The 21,032-nt window shown below is 36.0% G+C and overlaps 1 protein-coding gene across 3 annotated transcripts in view; it reads left to right on the top strand.

Annotated features, from left to right (window-relative positions):
* The window catches only part of LOC120593753 (succinate--CoA ligase [GDP-forming] subunit beta, mitochondrial), a 191,976-nt gene that overhangs the window by 120,393 nt on the left and 50,551 nt on the right, over positions 1 to 21,032 (top strand). Inside the window, exon 9 of one of the 3 annotated variants that reach the window (XM_039851663.1) lies at positions 9,782 to 11,678. The exons of the other annotated variants lie outside the window; for them this stretch is intronic. Coding sequence (XP_039707597.1) covers positions 9,782 to 9,823 — 42 coding nt within the window. The 3' untranslated portion in view covers positions 9,824 to 11,678. Of the gene's footprint in view, positions 1 to 9,781; positions 11,679 to 21,032 lie in introns of those variants that run through there. 3 annotated transcript variants of the gene reach the window in all.

Here is a 21,032-nt window from a genome sequence, read left to right on the forward strand (position 1 = left end):
GGTCTTCCTGGAGCTAGAGCACTTTTTGACATTGGGTTGGTTCCTGTGCCTTTTGGTTGCATTTCCAGTGAGTCCAGAGTAAATCTTAGCCGTGATGGTTGAGGTTTGGAAATATACTGCTTGAAACTGAGGATGTCCCCATTTCGAAGGGATGACAGCAAGAAAAGCTCTATTCCCAAGAAGAGTGTGTGCATATACACATGTAAAATTTCACCCCTGTGAGAACATCTCACCTTCCAGTCATGAGTTTTTCTGTTCTTTCAGCACGTGGGGAGCCCTAGCAGGCCAGGAGAAGTTGCCGCTCATGCTCTAAGTAAAGCACTGATTGCCCTGTCAGAGCACTGAGGAACTGGGAACTTCCAAGATTGATGCTTGACAGAATAATTAGAAAATTGTCACTTTCAGTAACCATTTGAGCACTCTTTAAAGGAATGGACCCAGGCCAGATCTCTGCTGTCCAGATGTGGAGGTTAATTATTCAGGAAGACAGAACAGTGTGTCACAGGAGAAGAGTGCCTCAAATGCACAGAAAGGGATAGCTCTCTAATTCCTAAACAATGATACCAGTTGTCTGGGTGTTCACAGATCTGTTTCCCTGGCCATCTTTCTGCTGGCACTGATATTATTTTAATACCTACTTAAGATCATTTTACTCTCCCTCGGTTGTTAGTCTTGCAGTGATGTGTACAGATAGCTGTTGAGTCAGCTTTCTCCTTCACCTTTCCACAAAGATGACTCTTTCTCCTCATTTCAAGATGGCCCCTGACTCTTGCCTAACCTCAGAGTCCTAAAGTCAGGGTCTTTTCCCTTTAGTCTCAGTCAGCTTGATTGACAATGTGTGCCAGACTTATCTTATCTCAAGTATAGTGAGACAACAACATAAACTTAAGAGAGAGGTTAGGAAAAGTGTGGCTTCATAGACAAATTAATTACTTCAAGAAAAAATTTTTAAAAATAATTTATGTGCTCTTTTATAGAAAATGTAAGGAATAAGTTAGGGAATTTAAACATAACAAAATATATACAGATAAAGAAAACTTTCTCTTATTTTAAGTCCTTTGTCATAGATGGTTTCCTTTTTAAACAATAAATTATGTAAAGAAAATAATTCTCTCTCTATGTGGACATTTATATGTGTATATAGATATTTCTAACACTTCCCAGATACCAGTTTCTTGGGACAGAACTGAGAATGCTGACGTCCGCCTTTGTTACTCTGTTTTCCTTTAATACGCATAGCAACAATGATAGCAATGAGGAATTAATATTGATGGGAGTGCTCTATGTGTGAAGCAATGCGCAAAATACTTCCTATGTGTTAAAATATTTCTATTTTAAAAATCTGAAAAATGTCAGTGTTTTTTAACCAGTTTGTTAAGTAGATAATTTCAGAGAGAGGTTGTAATTACTCATCCTCCACTTGTCTTTCATTAAAGCAATAAAAGGACGGAAGCCACAGCAGTACATCCTTAAACTCACCTCGTAGGACTTGCTTTTTGTGCATTTTATCTTAATTATTGCTCACAAACTTGAATTGATCCCCGTTTCCTGCAGTCTAAACTCTAAACTCCTGAGTCAGAGATTCAGAAGCTCACATCATCTGGCCACAGACAAACTTATCCGTCATTTGTTGGCATAGACACTACGGTCTGTACCAGGTTTCGTTGTCCCAGAATGTTCTCCCTCCCCCTCCCAACTTTGCCTGCCTCCATTATCACTACATCCTTGGAAATCTACCCAGGTTGTGTTAATTGGAGGGGATCTACACATCAATGGCTCTCAGCTGGAGGGCCTACTGCCCCCCTCGGGACATTTGGAGACATTGTTGGTTGTCAGTTTGGGATGGGCGTGCTGCTGGCATCTATCTAGTAGGACTGGAGATGCTGCTAAACACTGTACAGTGCACAAGACATGTCCCTACAACAAGAAATTATCCAGCTCAAGATTACAACAGTGCCAAGATTGAGAAACCTTGTAATGGATGAATGGTCCTTTTTTTCTGATCTGTCTTTTCAGTGCTTGATACATAGTATATGATTAAAAATTATATTGAAATGAATATACAAACCCTTTCCTTCTCAGATTGCCATCTTACTTAGTGCTGCTTCTGTTCTAGTTATAGGAAAAACTAATTACATTTTCTGTTTTCACTTGTCAGAATACCAGAGTCACTTAAATATATAATCTGCACTTAAGATTTTAAGCAGATTTTGGAGTTGCCAAAAGAAAACGAGAAATGATTCATTGCATTGTTCATGTTCAAAACCCTGAGTCTTGTTTGAGGTATTAAACTCATGTTCGGCATGGGGATTTTGTTAGTGGTCACGTTTTAGTTTTCTTCATCTTGGTTCTTGGAAGAGAAACATAAGGTATTTTCTTAAAAGCCCATTAAAAGAAAGGGTGGTCATTTTGTCCTAGAACTTTTAGGCATGTGTGTGTATGGAATGTCTTTCAGTAGGAAAGGCGAGACCTATGACTGTGCTAGGAAAGAATGCACTGAGGACTTGTGCATGGTGAACCTGAGTCCTAGCTCTGTAGTTTAGAGGCTTTAGGCAAATTACTTAACCTCTTTCCCTCTATACTCCCCTCATATCTATAAATCTAGATAAGGAAAACCCCAGAGAATGCTCACCAAATTTTCACATTGGTTGTATTTTCTTGGATTGGTTCTATTTTGTGGGTGAGTTTATTTTCTTCTTTTCTGCGTAATTTGAATTTTCCTTCTCTGTGAACATTTACTATTTTTGCAATTAAATCAGAGGCAGGATGAGAAGTCAGATTTTCTAACTCCTTCCCTGATCTCCTTAAGAGCCAGTAGGTAAAAAAATCCTTTTAATACCAAAATTCAACCATTAGTTTGAAATTAGAGTAAATTATAATTATAGTAAATTAAAGCATTCTAATTCTTGGAATCTTAGTTGTCTCAACTATAAAATGAGAGTATTAAAGATCTCATCAGGATAATGATTAATAACCAACATGATCAGGTGGTATTACAGTTCTGTCTCTTCCTTATGAAGTACAGGCTTAGAAAAGTCACTTTCCAACTCTGAAGTCAATGGCTTCTCCATAAAACGGAGTTAATAAAACACTTATAAAGTTGATAGGATGACTGGTTAAAATAAGATATTCTAGCACTTGACAAAAGAACCTGATGTTTAATAAATGATAGATACTGCTACTAATTCGTGATATCAGTATTGTTACTTTGTTGTTACTCTTATGTGATTATTGTTTGAACCAAATTATAACTGTTACATGGAGATTTTTCAAATTTAAGATACTATTACCACTGTCATTGTTTTTAGCTCTACTTCTACTAGTGGAAATTAGGAGATCTCGATCAGGGATGATTTACTCACAAGACATCAATTGGTATAAGGCAGAGACTATTGGCATATCCAATATCAATTTTTTATTCTTCTTTAGTAGCAGAATCTCAACAGAATGCCACTACTGTGATATTTTCCAAGCCCTCTTTCAGCTAGGTGGGAGTTGCATGACTGCTTTCTGGCCAATGAGATGTAAACCAGAGTATGATGTGGGGCTTCTAGCAAGGCTATTTTTAAGAGGTGGAAATAGCTGGGAAGAGAGTCCTTTTTTCTTTCTCCTGTTCTTTTCTACTGCTTGGCATGCCTTTATAATGACAGGAGCTCCAGCAGCAGTTTTAGACTAGGAGAAAAACTTTGGATTGTAGCCTTGCATAGGGGAGGAGAAAGATCAAAGGAGTCTGAACCCTTGATTGACTTCAAGTCGTGACATGCCAATCCTGGCTGGCCTACCTACCACCAGCCATCTTTTATGTGAGAGAATAAATACTTGTATGTTTAAGTTCCTATATTTCTTTGTGCTTGACTATTCCAGTCTTGGTGCTGAGAGCTTTAGCATACTTTCTCTCATTTACCATAGAATACTTCTAATATTTTTGTTCTTCCCTGTTAAATTGCTTTTCAGGTGTAAAACAAATAAGTTGACTCAAATTTAAACTGGACCCTTGAGCCAGTCAACAAACAAAAGCCTTCATAGTAAGTGCAAAGACGAATATATGTTGTTCCTTGACATGCATTTTAGGCTCATTTTGAAAGTGAAATAGTTGTAGTTAGAGGAGGGACTGGCCTGTGTCAGTGTCTGGGCTCACAGTGCAGTTGCTTATCTTGTGGCCGATGCTGCTTTAGCGCCAGTGGGAGTGAGTGGTGTGTGGTCTGCTGTTCAGTGTGGGGTTTTTCCAAAGGTAGTACCGATAGTTCTTTAAAGCCATTGTGGTGTTTTCCTTCAAACAGATGGTTATAGCGTGAATCTGGTGGGTTCTTCACATACACTGACTAGAGAAAAGGACATAGAGAATGTATTTTCATTACAGAATACAAAGAATGCTTAGTGTTTTTTCCTTCTACTTAAATGTATTTCGTAAAGCAGGCCATGTAAGCTTAGATAATAGAAAAAGGAAAATGTAAAAATGTGATAACTAATTCATATTAAAACACACACGAAAAACACAGCTGCCCTTTGAATGGTTCACTGGCTACCAAGATTAGGTGCAGGCTGAATTAAGAGCATTTGGATAATCGACCTTCCATGTGAATAAATTAGCATACATTAGATTTGATTGACCACATAACAATTTAAATTATTTAAAAAAAACCCTTTATCTTTCTAGGCTACTTTGTTCTGTTAGCTCTCAAAGGTGATTAACCATGTGTTTTTCATGTTGGAAGACTTTCCTAAACACAAATTAGCAGACTAGAAAGGAAACGATAATGTTTACATGTGCCATTTTTTTTTAAATTGAAGGACTCAAAGGACTATATGACAGACTGAGTTGCTTAAAGATATTCTAGAAGAGCAGCATGCTTAGGATGTTTCAATATGCATTGAGCCTTCCCTTCCAGCCTTGTGGGGTTGTTCCTGTGATTCTGGTTGCCTGGGCAGTTGGAATGAGATGTTCTCAGGGTGCTTTTTGCCCTTCTCACCTTTGCTTAATCGAGGATGTATGTCTCATTCATGAGATGGGATGAGATGAAGGTCATGCTATATAAGCAACAAACAGGACTACTCCTTGAAGCAGAATCATGGAATTTCAGAGCTGGAAAGGATCTTAGGCACCTACTGAGTTCATTCACTCTACTTTACAAATAAAAAGAGACAAAGCCAGTAATAGGAAGTCCTGTCCTCAGATCAGAAACTGTGTTGCTGGCTGGCAGATAATATACAGAATTATTCTTATACACGGAAGCCCAGCTCTAGCTCTGCACTTACCAATTATGACTTAAATTAGGGAAACACTGCTGTAGAAAGAGGATGTTGGTGGCCTTTTAGATTGTGAGGTTAAAGTGAGACAAATATCTGTAAAGCACTGTTTCAGTTATTATCGCTACTGTAGCAAACCACTCCAAAACCTAGTGGCTTAAAACATTAACCGCTTTATTTTGTCATAATTCAACAATGAGGGCTGTGATCAGGTGGGCGTTTCTCCTACTCTTCTTGGTGTTTATTCTGTTGCTGCATTTCACTGGCAGATGGACTCAGCTGTGAGGCTAGGGCCCTTGTCCTCATGTTGTTTGAGGGCCTCTTCCTCTCCACATGATCTCCCTGCCTGGCCCCTTTATGGCCTGTCCAACAGAGTAACTGGACTTACTTACTGCATGGCACCTCAAGACTTCCAAGAGAGCAAAAGCAGAGACTTCCAGGCCTCCTAAAAGTGGAAGCCTAGAACTGGTACAACATGTCTTCCTGCCACATTCTAGTAGCTAAAGCTATGATTTAAGAGGAAAGGGCACTGGTAGGGCATTCATAAATGGTAATGTGGTTCAATATGGAACACCAATACAGAAGTCAAAGCACCTACCACTGTGTCTAGTGCATGGTAACAGGCCAGTTAATGTTAGCTTCTCTCCTTCGATGTAGCAGTAGTACTAAGAGTTATTTTTATTGTTTCGTTGTTGTTATTGTTATAAGTAGGCATAGATGGAAAACAAGTCATATAGAAATTTTGAGAGATTAAATAATTTTATTTCTAGATCTCTTAGTTTAAATCGATAATATCACTATCTATAATTTTTCTGGGGTACTGCTGTAAAACTGCAGATGGAAACTGTTTTTTGGTTTTGTTTTTTTTTTTTTTTTCAGTAGAGCATAGGATAAATTCCCTAATTCAGTAATTCTCCAATAAGTTTCACAGTTCCTTCATTCAAGCAGGTCTGGGTTGAGGCAAGAGATTCTGCATTTCTAATCAGTGTGACATTGAGAAATATGTATATATATATAATTCTAAAGCATTACATTTTTAGGAAAAGCAAAAAATTAAAACTCTTTTTTCCTCCAATGTGAATTCTCACTTGTGTTCAGGTAATTTTCTTGCTGCTGATTTCAAGAACCATACTTGGGGAAGCAAAGTTCTAGTCTACTACTCAGAGGTCTTGGCCTCAACCGTTAGCAGCATCCAAAAATGGGTATTGTTAGGAGGTACCATTCTTTCATTAAGAGCAAGTTATTAGATTGTTTTGGGGTAGATTTTTGAGAAATGTTTAGATTTGATGAGACTTCCATGTCAAATGTTCATACAATGTTACTGTATGGCTCATTGAATGCTTTCTTTTTTGGAAAAGCTCTTTGTATTTCTGATTATAAAAATTATACAGTCACAATTTTTAATTTCCAAAGACTACATAAAAGTATAAAGAAGAAAGGAAAAATAAACTAGAGTCATTCATGTTAGAATTAATAGTTTGGTGTATATCATCCCAGACTTTTCATTTAATGTTTTTTTCCCCATTTTTTCTGTCACATATGTGCATTTGCTTTTAAACATTCACAACTGAAAGTCTTCAAGAAACTTTCAAATTTAGCTGTTTTGCTTGAGAGAGAGACCATGATCTATTTTTGCTAATATGTTTTAAACTTTGCATTATTTATAGTCTCTCCTTAGAAACTTAAAATTAAAATTTCTTTCCTTACTGATTTTGATACTTTCCTATCTGGCTTACGTTGATTTCACCATCCTGTATTTCTAATGGAGCCTGAAATTATCACAGTCTTGTTTGAGTTGAGTGTGTTTTTTCTTGTGCCCTCATATACCATAGATGGCAAAGCAGCTCTTTTCCTATTATCAGCTACATCTCCCTCTACTATTTATATTCAGTCTGGTGTTCCAGACAACCTTTGAATGAGGGTTTATGCTGGACTAAGTTGGCAAAATTTTGTTCAGTAACATTTGAGGGGCACTGATATCCTCCATAGAGGAAAATATTTTCCTGTGATTTCTCTGTTACTCCCTAAGACCTGCCTATATTATTACCTTTGCATATAATGGGCCGTATATTTTTGAACTGCTTAATTTAGTTGGCGATAGGGTCAGTGAGTCCTATGCGATTTAATTTTAAGATATTCAGAGAGTGGGGAAGAGTGACACTATGGCCAGGCTAGATACCAGGAGTCTCGTGCCATACCTTTGTTTGTATCTTACTGGCCAGAAAGCAGTCACATGGTTCCAAGGTGAAAGGAAGGCAGAAAAATATTATGGAATTGGCATTCTGTTGAGATTCTGCTGCTAAGGAAGAAATGAAGAATTAATACCTGGTATCCCTGAAACTTTGCCTTAAACTTACAGCAGTTAATGCCTTGTCAGTGAATGATCACTGATTAAAGTCATAGGTTTCAGCGATAGTAATAGTATACCTAAAAATAATAACAGTGGTAATAATTCCTTAAATTTGAACACACTCGTGCTGGGTACTCCAGGTATCCTCAGGGTGGGGTAAGATAGGTGTGGTAAGGAACTAGAATGTTGTGATGTTCTCTGTGGGATTGGAACACTGATACAAAAATGTAAAGGCTCACCCTTGTAGTCATTCACATTTGAATATCTTTAGTTCTCATTTTTTTTTTCTTGACATGTTCCCTAACAGCACTCTGTTCCATCAGTATTTTCTTTTATTCTATACCCAGATCACATTATACTGCATTTTTATGATAGTGATTATGCTAATATTGAGAATTATAAAATTGAAAATTTTTAAGTTGGGAAGTTAATTTCTTCATACTTTCCCCAGCAATAATATTTTATGTTTTCAACATGTATCATGTATTTCGGAGCAGGAAGAAATTTAAAATTCCTCTTTTCCTTCAATCTGATTCTGGAAAATAGGCTTTCTTTTTATCAGGCCATTTAAACTGAGTTGGTTTGGCAAACATGAGAAGTGGTTGATAGTGATTAATGCCCAAAATTTCAAGTGTATGTTAAGTACAAAATAATGCCTGACCTGCAGGAGGATGGTCCAGATGACCTCCACTCATGGAAAGGATGGGAGGGATGAACCAGAGATCTCTTACAATGTCCTTTTAATCTTAATCCACAAAGCTCCATTTCAAGTTACAGATTTAAAAATACTTGTTATAATTCAGAGGCAAATGGGATAAGGTGTGTGTGTGTGTGTGTGTGTGTGTGTGTGTGTGTGTGTTGTGTGTGAGAGAGAGAAAGAAAGAGAGAGAGAAAAATGGAAAACCTGGAAGAAGTAAATCTTAAGGACTGATCATAATGAAATAGACCTAAGAACCACATGCAACATGTGAACATAGAATAGGTCCTGTTTGGGTGTGTGTGGCTATAAGACATTCTTGGGATAAATGGGAGAATTTCACTATGGACTGCATATTAGAAGATAATAGAGAAATATTGTTCATTTTATTAGGAGTTATAATCATAATCTGATTACATTGGCAAATGTTCTTATTCTTAGGAAATGCATTCCAAAGTCATTGAGACAAATTGTCATTATATAGTTAACTTACTTTGAAATGGTTCAATAACAAATTTACATTTATAGCTATCTATGTGTCTACCAAGAAAAAGAAATAAAGTAAATATGGCAAAACATTAAAAACTATTAAATATAGGTAGTAGGTATATGGGTATTCTATATAATTATTTTGACTTCTCTGTATTTTCTACATATTTGTTTTTTTATGGTTCAAAAGGTAAAAAAAAGTACTGTTTAGTAGACACTTACATAACCACAGCTTATTGCTCAAGCTGCTCTCCAGTTTGAAAGTTTACATTTGATTGTCATTTATTGAACATCTACTGCATATGCCAAGTACTGTTCCAAGTGCTAGAAATATATAAATGAGGAAGATTCTTCCAATTACTTTGAATTCATAATTTAGTATGTTTCTTCTGCTATTTTTATCCAGTTCTAAGCCAAATTCTTATAAAATCTTGGGAATTCAAATAAAAATTTGCATCTGTTTAAGCCTAAGAGTATTTTTAAGTGAAGTGTCTTTATCTAAGGTGGTTGTTGATCAGCCCTGTAATATCTCATTTTTGGTAAATTTTGTGTAGGAACAATAGGCAATAATGGATATGTTTAAGGTGTTTGAACATAAACTGACAACACTGGGGATTTGCCCAAGTACATCATGGCATTCTTAATATATCTATATATATATATTTCTAACATCCACAGTTAGAATTGTGTCTGAACTGGATAGCCTCATTTGTAACCAATGTACATGTTACCAGCAAACACACAAGTTTTCAAGAGGCAGAGCCTTTTTAAGAGCATGTGGCTGATATGGATTCTCCATCAAGAAATATTAAGAGTTCCACATGACCTGAAAATAACTGTGTTGAAAGAGTTTTTTTCCTACCTGGTAGCCAGAAAGGAAAAAGAAGAAAGAAAAAAACCCACATTGTCACACTAAGCATTTTCTCTACTTTATTCCTTTGAAGAAGAATATGCTCCCATAACTCAAACATCATCGCATTTGATATCCATTGTTGCAGTTCCTGCTGAACAGCTACAATGTGAAGAAAAGAAAAATATGACGAGGATGAAGGGCATCCCAGAAGAAATAAATGATGGATACCAGAGTTAAAGTAAGTTTAAGGAACTTAAAAGAAAAAGAATAGGGAGATCTACTGTAGACTTCAATCTGTGATTTCATTTTAAAAGGAAATAATACTAGAGACTTCTTTTGAAACACATTGTATTATACAATTGTAAAATACAACTAATTGAGCTAAAAGACTCTTATACATGTCCACAGATCTGCAAGATTAAAATGGTATTCATGACTTGTAAACAGCTGCTAATTGAACAAGAATTTAAAGATGCAGAACTGAGAATTTCAGCTGCGGAATAACAATTAGATGAGTTTAGTAGATGTTATTTCTGAGACGCTGGAGGGTCTTGGATTGGATTTAGTAGTCTGTACTTGGTGGACACTCAATAAATATTTTAAGGGAGGGAAAGAAGGGAAGAAAGAAGGAAAAGAGAAAGAGGGCGGGAGGGCTAACTAAACTGGATATGAAATTATTTAGTAAACTTGATGAGTAACTTGCAATAATTAATTTAAATGACTGACTTAAGTTATCTCTTTTCTACTAACATCAAAGAGTTTGATAAATAAACTACTAGAAAGAAAAGTATTTCTAATCTGTTAAATGAACCAATCATTGCCAGCCCATTAAACAACATAGAAGCGTCATTTACATAAAATCAACGCACTAACTGCAAATCAGTCACATCTTTGTAAAAGCATGCCCAAAAGTTTAAAAAATATTCCAATAGGATAATTCCTGGCGATCCAGGAAAAATACTTGAAACTTATAGCATTTTAAAATGATATGGTAACTTGTGCTGTTAATTAATATACTATATTTTGCTCATTCCCCAAGTTAATATTAAGGAATGGGGACTTTCTCCTAGGCAACATGAAGTGGAGGGCAAGATTTATCGGGTTCTTGAACTTGGTTATGTTAGAAGCACCTGGAGAGATTGTTTTTGTTTTTTTCTTTGTGGAAGAGGGGCATCCCCAGAGATTCTTTTTTGATTGCTCTGGAGTGAGATGGGGTAAATAATCTTTCCAGAGTTCCCAGGTGATTCTAAAGGGTTAAGAATAACGATCTAGACCAAGAGTCAATTATCCTGGCTTCTAGCCCAGACACTGACTTTTTTTTTTCCTTTGACCTTGAACAATTCCTTTAGTTATCTTCATCCCTCAGAATCCTCATCCTTTCAATTTTAGGGTTGGACTATACCAGTAGTGTAACATATTTAGGAATTTTGTGCGCAGGTTGTTTCACTATTGGTAACTTGAAATTGGCCATAATGCGATTATTTACACCATGTAAATTGGCAAACACTAAAACTGGGGTTTATGTTTCCACCCCAGATCCAGTTTACCAGACCATCACCAGCTGTGTCATTGTTAAAGTCCTTTTAGAATTTAAGGCACTGTGATTCTATGATGTGTTTCTTAGAAAGAAATCTTATATCATAGACATCCTGAGAGATTTAGCCATCACTTAAAATTAACTTTATGATATAACTGTCCCGGAAATAAAAAGTATAAGAAAGAAGAGAAAATTTGTTTCTATCAAAACAGTCATTTTAATAGACTATCCTTCTGTTGATGATTGTATCAAGAAGCTGAAGAATTTAAGGATACCAGAAATACGATGCCAGCTAGGGAAACATAATGTAAAGTCGTTAGTACCCAGCTTAACAATGTTGAAGATACTCCTTTGAAGAATATTTAGAATCTGCTGTATTTTTCTTTTATCATTCTTTTCTAAAAACTGGATGTTAGAAATATTCTCACTTTGATTGTCTAAATACTTGCTTACAAAAATGAAGACAATATTTCACTTAGTTTATTAAACAGAAAATTTGATATTACAAGTATTGATTCATTTATTTAACTCTCACTTATTAAAATATTTGAGTACTTGTCAGAGGAGGTGACATTTGAGTTATGTCTAAAGGCATGAGTAAGATTTAGATAAAGGAAACGTAGGAAATACATTCAAGCAGCCAAAACCACAGATTGGAAAGCATGGAATCATGAAAGGTGTTAGAAGACACATATATGAGCTAAATGAAGGCTGCTGCAAAAATGAGACAGTGAGTAGAATGGTTCAGTATAGAATCTAGAATCAGGCAGACGTGGGCCAGTTTTAAAATTTTTCTATGCTACCATTTGTTTACCTATAAACTGAGAATAACGTGAAACCCTTCCTTGTGGAGTTGTTTTGTGGGAATATGAGCCTAATATATAGTCAATACCGAATAAAAACTAGCTGCTGAAGTTACCATGATGCCAAATAGATGAATTCAGACTAGGCTAGGCTGGGAATGGAGTTTTATGTCAGTCGAAGTCTTTGCAGCTCAATGCTGCAAATAAAAGAGATTATAAGTTGTTTATCCTGACAAGTTGTGCATTTGTATGTTAGGAACTACTTAGAGATTAGGAGGAAAGGTAAGGATGGGCCAGATACATTAACAAGGCTTACTGGTTGGATAAAGGAATTAGGAGATGAACATGTTATCTGTCAGAACAGTATTTCCAAAATTTTGGTTTGGGACCTCTGGTGATTCTTGAGAACTCTCTGTAAATGGTTAAACATCAGTAATTAAATAACTATACCTCCTGGATAGAGGGATGGAGAAAAGATAGATATGTGATAAAAGAAATGTAACAGTGCCAATTGGTGGTCTCTAGATGATGGGTGAGTGTTTTCAGTTTTTAACTTCTCCGAATATTCGAAATTTTTAACAAGTATTAGAAAAAATGAGAAAGTTTATTCTCTCTTTAATTGTTTTTAAAAATCTTAAGTAAGTCTTAAGATTTTTAAGTTCTTAAAAATCTTAAGTAAGTCTCTTCTGCTAATGTTTTAATTGTTTTTAAAAATCTTAAGTAAGTCTTAAGATTTTTAAGTTCTTAAAAATCTTAAGTAAGTCTCTTCTGCTAATGTGGCTTTAACACTTAGCTTTGACTCAGAGCCACAGGATGTAAATTCTAGCTACTAGAATTTAATAAAAATAATGTATTTTTCCTATTTTATTGTTACATTAATTTATAGTAATTAATACAACTTCTTATTATTGATAGTGATACTGTTTTCTTTTCAAATAAAGCCAGTCTTAAAATATTCAATAAATAGTAGATAGATCGTAAGGCAAAAAAAAAAAAAAATTATTAGGGTGGGATGCACATGACTGCTATAGGAAAATTTGATTATTGAAGAATTTTAAGTTTCTCAATGAATTTTCTAGAAACTATAGTCTTCACCCTCTGCTGTAAGTCTGATTACAAAATGAATATAGTTTTTGGCTTTCTCTTGCCACTGTTAAACTTCTACATGTGTGATGGCTGCTTGAATTCATGTTCAGATTTTCTTCAAAAGTCTATGAAAGCTAAGCTCCAAGATAAAGTTTATTGGTTTTCTAGTGCTTAAGATGTGGCACTCTGTACTTGCTTTTGGAAAACATCATTGACATGTTTCCTGGGGGGAAAAAGTATGCATGTATGTATGTGTATATGTTTGTGTGTGTATATGTGTGTGTATGTGTGTACATATATATACATTTTTTCCCCCCTGAAATAAGAAGGAACCACTTAATTAGAGTGATTTGCCAAGGAACCACTTAATTAGAGTGATTTGCCAAGCTGGGCTTGGCTGTGAATTAGAGTTTAACATGTCTGTGATGGTCGCTTTTTTAAAATAGAATTTTCTTTTCTTAATGGAATTAAGAAAACAAAGTATATCACTTCTACAAAGTAAATATACAATAAAATTTTCGTAAAAACAAAAAACAAGAAAAATATTCGGGAGCATTTTAGATCTTCATCCTGGCATATGTCATTAGTTTGGCTAAATTAACTCATAAAAATTCTAAGAAAAAAATTAACAAGTTAAACAGTGATTTTTTAATATTATTTCCATCTGTCTATTGGTAGAATATCATGTTTATTACTATCTCAGTGGAATTCAAGGTTCTTTCTGCTACCAGAATTAACAGGAACAAAGGCAAACAGAATAACTGGAGTTCACCCACGAAAAGAGAAAACTTATTTTACACATGGTGCAGTAATGTAGTGTTCTCATGAACAGTTTAAACAGTTTTAAAGTATATTATTTCTCAGAACCAACTGTAGTCAGAACTGTGTGTAAGTCTTCTTAGTCCACTGTTTGATGTGTTTACTTGCACATACATACACATACATACGTATCTTAATTTGTTCTTTAAATAAATGGACCCATTTATTTAAATACATGTATTCCTCTGTGACTTGCATTTGCACCTAATAATAGGTCTTAGAGATCGTTTTATGTTAATATACATAAAACTACTTCATTCTTTTTCATGATTGTACTTTTCTATTCCATAAAATGAATGTCTGATAATTTATTACCAAATCTTATTTTAATGGATATTAGATTGTTCGTCATTTCTTTTTTTCCCAGTAAACATAATTAACTATGTATCTTTATGTACTTTAGTGATAAATTGTTAGAAGTAAAATTGATAAAACAATGTAAGAATATTTTAACTTTAGCTACTTTTTAAAGCATATTGTCTCAAATTTTCATGAACTTCTCCATTGGCAAATGTTGATTTGGAATATTCTTATGGTGGGAGTCAAAGTTTCCTCTTTCGGTATATTGCTTATATTTGCTCTATCTGCATATCATATTATATATAGTTTCTGTTCTTTCCCTCCCCACACTCACACTCCTTCCACTTCCTCACCCTCACTCCCAAATTGTGAGCACAAAGAGGTTTACTGATTTTTTTGTAACACCATCTGTCCCAGAGCCTACAACATAATAATTACTCAATAAATATTGAAAAACTTCTAGGGAAAACCATCCTCTACACACTTATAAATTCACGATATTTTTATAGTCAAACAGTTGCTTTTCTGCAACGACTTGATAACATTTCCTCTCGTTACAGTTCAGTTTTCTGGTGAATTTTGTATTTAATTGCAATATTTTATGATACTTATAGTGTTATTACATTTGGGACATGAGATAGAAACCTTAGAATTGAATAAGAAGACAATTCTCAAAAAAATGAACTCACTTTTATAGACCTCGAGTTTTAGCATGTTGAGAGTGATTCCTGTTAATATACATATCTTGAAAATACACATTAAATAAAACTACTGAACCAAAGTATTTTCTTTAGCTAATTGTTAGTGATGATTTTTTAAATTTGTTTGAAAAATGAACATTAACCTTTATATTTTAGCCATTTTCTTTCTTAAACATAGATGATTATTTAAAATTTTGCATCTTACTAAAAAACACTAATGGAAGTCTATAATGAATAAATAACCTCGTTTTAATAACTAATAATTGAAAATTTTTAAAATAAATAATGATTTTCTTAGTTATATGTATTTTTTATGTAAAATGTCCTTTTTATGACTAACATGTTTTGAGTGCCTGCCATTGTTTTGCTTCAAAAGACCTTCAAAAGATAGATCTATTATTATTTAAGTATGTGACTCTTTTATAATGAGAAGAAGATACACATTTTGTATTTGTATTTTTATTTTGTCTGAATTAAGACTGGAAATGATTAATTACAAGGCAATATTGCTTGCCAAGTTGTGAATAAATATATTTAGCATTAGTATAGCTGTTTACAAACAAGAAAACCTAGAGTGCTTGCCAAGCAGTTGATTAAAAAATACTTTCAATTCATCACATAGTCTCTGTAGGAAAGATCTTTATATTTATATGAGTGGCATTTAGTAATTAAATCTCTTTAAAACATTTTAATTAGTCTGAAGGCTACCAAAAGCCTTTTTTCTCAACTTGGAAGCGCTTCCAGCTATAATATGCATAAAGCTGTAAGTGTAGCCATTGTCATTTTTACAAGAGCCTTAAATCTTGAGCAGTGCTTCTCAAAGTCCAGTGTGAAACAAAATCATCTGGAAAGCCTATTAGGACTCAGATTCTTGAGCCCCACCTTCAGAGATTCCAATTCAGTAGCCTGGGGTGGGGCCTTTCTAGGGAACTCCAGGCCTGTACTCAGGTCCACAGACATGCTTTGGAAACCACTGTGCTAGGAAATTCAGTTGTGAGTTTAAAATAGACAACCTGATTGACTTTCTCTAATTTTTTTAAATAATATTTTTATTTTTCCATTACAGTTGGCATACAATATTATATTAGTTTCAAGTTACAACATAGTGATTAGACATCTATATAACTCATAAAGTGTTTACCCCAATAAATTTGGTACCACTCTGACACCATACATAGTTATTGCAATATTATTGACTGTTTTCCTTATGCTATACTCTATATCTCCATGATGATTTTGTAACTACCAATTTGTACTTCTCAATCCCTTCCTTCTTTTTCACCAACCACCCCAACCCCCTCCCATCTGGTAACACTCAAAATGTTCTCTGTATAAGTTTCTTTTATTTGTTTATTTTGCTTTTTAGATTCCACATGAAATCATATGACATTTAGCTTTCTCTATCTGACTTACTCCTCTCAGCACAATACCCTCTAAGTCCCTCATGAAATATCTTTTCCCATCCTTTTATTTTCCATCTGTGTTTCTTCTAATCTGAAGTGAGTCCATTATAGGCAGCCTATGTAAGGATCTTGTTTTCTTATCCATTCAGCAACCCCATCATTTGATTGGAGCATTTAATTCTTTTCCATTTGAAGTACTTGTTAATAGATATGTGTTATCGCCATTCTTTTATTCATATTTTTTATATGAAAAAAGAAGTCCCTCCAACATTTCCTGTAATACTGGCTTGGTGGTGATGAACTCCTTTAGCTTTTTCTTATCTGGGAAGCTCTATATCTGTCCTATTCTAAATGATAGCTTTACTGAGTTTAGTAATCTTGGTTGTAGGTCCTTGCTTTTCATCACTTTGGATATTTTGTGCCAGGCCTTTCTGGCCTGCAAAGTTTCTGTTGGGAAATCAGCTGCCAATCTTATGGGAGCTCCCTTGTAAGTAACTAATTGCTTTTCTCTAGCTTCTTTTAAGAGCCTCTCTTTGTATTTAATCTTTGGCATTTAAATTACAATGTGTCTTGGTGTGGGCTTCTTTGGGTTCATCTTACTGGGGGACTCTCTTGACTTCCTGGGATTGTATGTCTATTTCCTTTACCAGGTTATAATAGAAATTTTCCATTATTATTTCTTCAAACAGGTTTTCAATTTTTTGCTCTCTCTGTTCTTCTGGTACTCCAATGGCATGAATGTTGGTATGCTTGATGCTGTCCCAGAGGTACCTTAAGCTGTCCTCATTTTTTGGATTCTTTTTTCTCATTGCTGTTCTTATTATGTGTCCTCTATTACTCCATTCTCTATGTGGCTGATTCAGTCCTTCACTTCATCCACTCCAGGTTGATCCTCTCTAATGCACAGGTCCCCAACCCTAGGATGCAGACCAGTACCGGTCTGTGGCCTGTTAGGTTAGGAACTGGACCACAGGAGGTGATTGGCGGGTGAGCAAGCACTCTCCAGTGCTAGCATCACCACCTCAGCTCCACCTCAGATCATCAGGCATTAGATTCTCATAGGAGCACGGGTCTCTAGTGCCAAAAAGGTTGGGGACCGCTGTTCTAATGTATTCTTCATCTCAGATATTGTATTCTTCATTTCTGATTGGTTTCCCATTATGTTTTCCATCTCCATTTTTATGTTTGTTATATCTTTGTTAAAGTTCTAACTGCGTTCATCTACTCTTTCACTAAGTTCATTGAGCATTCTTATAACCAGTGTTTTAAACTCTTCGTCTGGTATGTTGCTTATCTCCATTTTGTTGAGTTCTTTTTCTGGAGCGTTGTTCTGTTCTTTCATGTGGGACATGCTTCTTTGTCTCCTTGTTTTGGCTCCTTCCCTGTATTTCTATGTATTAGGTAGGGCTTCTAAGTCTTCCAGTCTTAGTAGAGTGGCTTTTTGTAGTAGGTGTGCTGTAGGACCCCTTCGCACAGTCCTTGGAGGGTTCCAGCTGCAGGCCAAGTTCACTGGCAGCCTGTGTACCTCTGGGGCCACCTGTTAAGAGTCACCAAACAATCCTCAGATGGCTGCCACCTCTGCTGGACTTATAGGTGCCTCAAGAGGCCAAGCCAGAAACCATGGCCGGCTGCCACTAGTACAGGGCTTAGAACTGCTCAGGAAAAGTTACAGGGCATGCTGAGGCTAGATGCTGCTTGCTTGGGTTTTGCAGGCCTTTGAGAGATTTTAGGAAAGTTCGCAGAAGGAGCCAAGACAGGCCATTTATATGGAATAAACCACTGGAAGTGGCTTGGGAGAGCCCACAAGTTGGGAGATGGGGAGTCTCAGGGAATCACCTGGGCAGAGAGGCCTGTGTTATCCTGGTTGATGGTGACTCAGATATGTCAGTGCCTGCATTGGTCTGTTGGCTGGGACAGGGGAGGACTCAACAAAATTAAAATAGATATTGCTAGCACTTCATCAGAGAGAAAGCCACCCCTCCAGTCCTCACCCTGAAGCCTGATAACTCAGGGTCTCCCCGTGTGTTCCTGGTGCCTTTTGAGCAGCTGTCTCAGCACTGGAGCTCAGAGTGAGTGAGCCTATTAGTTAGTCTGGGCACGGGTCCTTAAATAGGAACATCCGCAACTCCCTCAGTCACCCCCACCTACCCCTCGTCTCACTCAGCCACAACCTCCACTGGTTTTCACAGCCAGAAGTAGTGGGAACTTCTTTTCTTAGCACTAGAACCTTGAGCTGGGGAGCCCAGTGTGGGCCCAGGACCTCTCACCCCTCAGGTCGGGGAGGGGGTTCTGCAGCCAAGGTAACCCTCCACATTCTTGATTGCCACACACTGTGTGAGACCGGGCCATTTCACATCTCCACTTCTCTTCCTGGTTTGAGGTGACCTCTTATTTTCAGTTGTAGGGCTTCTGTTCAGCCAGACCTTCAGCAACTCCATCTGCTGGCTGCTCTGTAGTTTCATTATAATTATAGTGTGGTTGCAAGAGGAGATGTATACAGCCTCTACCTTCTATGCCATCTTGACTGGTCTCTAGAAAGAGATTTAATATAGGGAACTAGATGCTTCCAAAATCTTTGGGGTGGCTGGAAGAGCAAACATCAGGATATTGCTGTTGTCTTTAAAGTCATGCTAATAAGCCTGCAATTTGGGGTTTTAGAAATTGCAAGAAATTGTTGTCAGTGCTGCTTGTGATTGATAAGTCCACTGTAGAAACCTATATCTACTGAAGTCTCTACATCACTTCACTTATGGAGAAAGGCCTCTACCTCCCTTCTTACTTCCAAATCTTATATGAAAGTATCTCATGGGCAGGAACTAGATTGTAGTCAGAGCCTTGCTGGCAAGTAGTTTAGGAAATGAATTTCTTAGATTTCAAGCCCCTTACTGCCTGTGCCACTGGAGACAAAGCAATGGCTTCATTGAGATCAGGGTGGCCCCATATTGGTCACAGGAAGATTGGCCTTCTCTCTCACGGTTTTTTAAACCAAACTTTTAAAAGGAGACTTCCATTTTGCAAATATTTCAGATATTTCAGAAAAAGTGCAATTGAATAATAAAATGGCAAGTGTTTTTCAATAAGATTTGGGAGGAGGAGCAGAAGAAAACAAGTATGGTTGCCCATCTACTTATCTTCTTTTAATTGAGAGCAGGGGAAAACATTTGGAAAGTTATTCTTAGTTTCTTTCATGTCCTCACCAACTTCCCTAATGGCAAATACATTGACATTGTTGAGACTTTGAACTCTACTACTGCTTTGTTACCTTGGACAAATTACATTATGTTTTGTTATCTGTTGCTTTATAAAAAAAATACCCCCAAACTTTTCAGCTTAAAACAACATCTACAATCAATTACCAATCAGTTTCCAAGGGTTAGGAATATGAGAGCAGATTAGCTGAGTTGTTATGGCTCAGGGTCTCTCATGAGGTTGCAGTCAAGCTGCTGTCAAGGTTGGCGTCTCTGAAGTATTTGAAATATTTGAAGTATTTGAAATATTTCAGGTTCACTCACATGGATATTTGTAGGAGGCTTAAGTTCCTTGCCTTGTAGCCTCTTCATTTGTCTGCTTATGACATGGCAAGAGATCAACACCAGACAAAAGCCACAGTTTTTTTATAACCTAATTTCAGAAGTGATGGTTCTGTTCACTAGAAGCAATTCACTGAGTCCAGCCCATACTCAAGTGGAAAAATAGATTCCATCTCTTGAAGAGAATATCAAAGAAGTTTTGGACATTTCTTTAAAGCCATCACACTATATTAGCATCAGTTTTCTCATCCATAAATTGGGAAAATGAGATTTATTTGGAGCTTAGTAATGGTAGCTATTAAGTTGCACAATCGTCATTATCATTGTGATTCATTAAAAATTTTACACGCAGCTGAAGTGTCTGATGTGTGAAATTCTCCTCACCCAAATCTATTTTATAACCTGTACTTTATAAACTGCCACATTTTGTAAAAGTCCCTTATTTTTTAATAAATGAATGAATATACTCTGGTAATAAAACCAGACTTTATACAATCAAAAAAATTATAGACCTATATAATTCTGATTGTGGATGAGAACATCTGTAATAATTTATCATTGAGTAGGGTTTAGCAACTATTAATAGAATAAGTTGCATTACCAAGTAGGGTGCATCCTTCTAACACAAGGTAACTGACTCCATCAGTTACCTTAAAAATTACCATCCATGTGGTCCTATAATCCATCTCTGTGATTGTGTCTTAAGAAAATAAAGTCAAAATTTTTGATGCAAAATGATGTTTAGCACAAAATAGTATTTGTAGTTGGCAGCCTCCAAGATGGCCCTTAATGATTGGACCCTGTCTCCTAATGTTCATGCTCTTACGTAATCTCCCATTGCATGATAACTCATCATTGACCTGGCAATTCACTTCTACCAAATAGAAACGGATGATTAGGTTCTAATAAGACTGTGGCTTCTGTCTTGGGGGCTGCCACTCTCTCTTTTCTCATGGTAAGTATGATTTTAACTATACCTGGCATCAATCTTTTTCTCTTCACTCCAGAAATATAGTAGAAGGATATATACAAAGTAATGACGCTCAGTGTCTTTGAGTGTTAGGATAATGTATGATTCATTCTATTTTTCTGTATTCCTCTATTCCCTATCAACATATATTATTTTAAAATAGAGAAATGGTTAAAAAGAAAAAGAACAAAGTACATGTAGGTGTTTAAATGCGTTTCATTAAATATTTGATTGTTTAGGGAGAAAA

This window comes from Pteropus medius, unplaced genomic scaffold (assembly GCF_902729225.1).
Source record: "Pteropus medius unplaced genomic scaffold, Ma_sr-lr_union100, whole genome shotgun sequence".
Taxonomy (NCBI): domain Eukaryota; kingdom Metazoa; phylum Chordata; class Mammalia; order Chiroptera; family Pteropodidae; genus Pteropus; species Pteropus medius.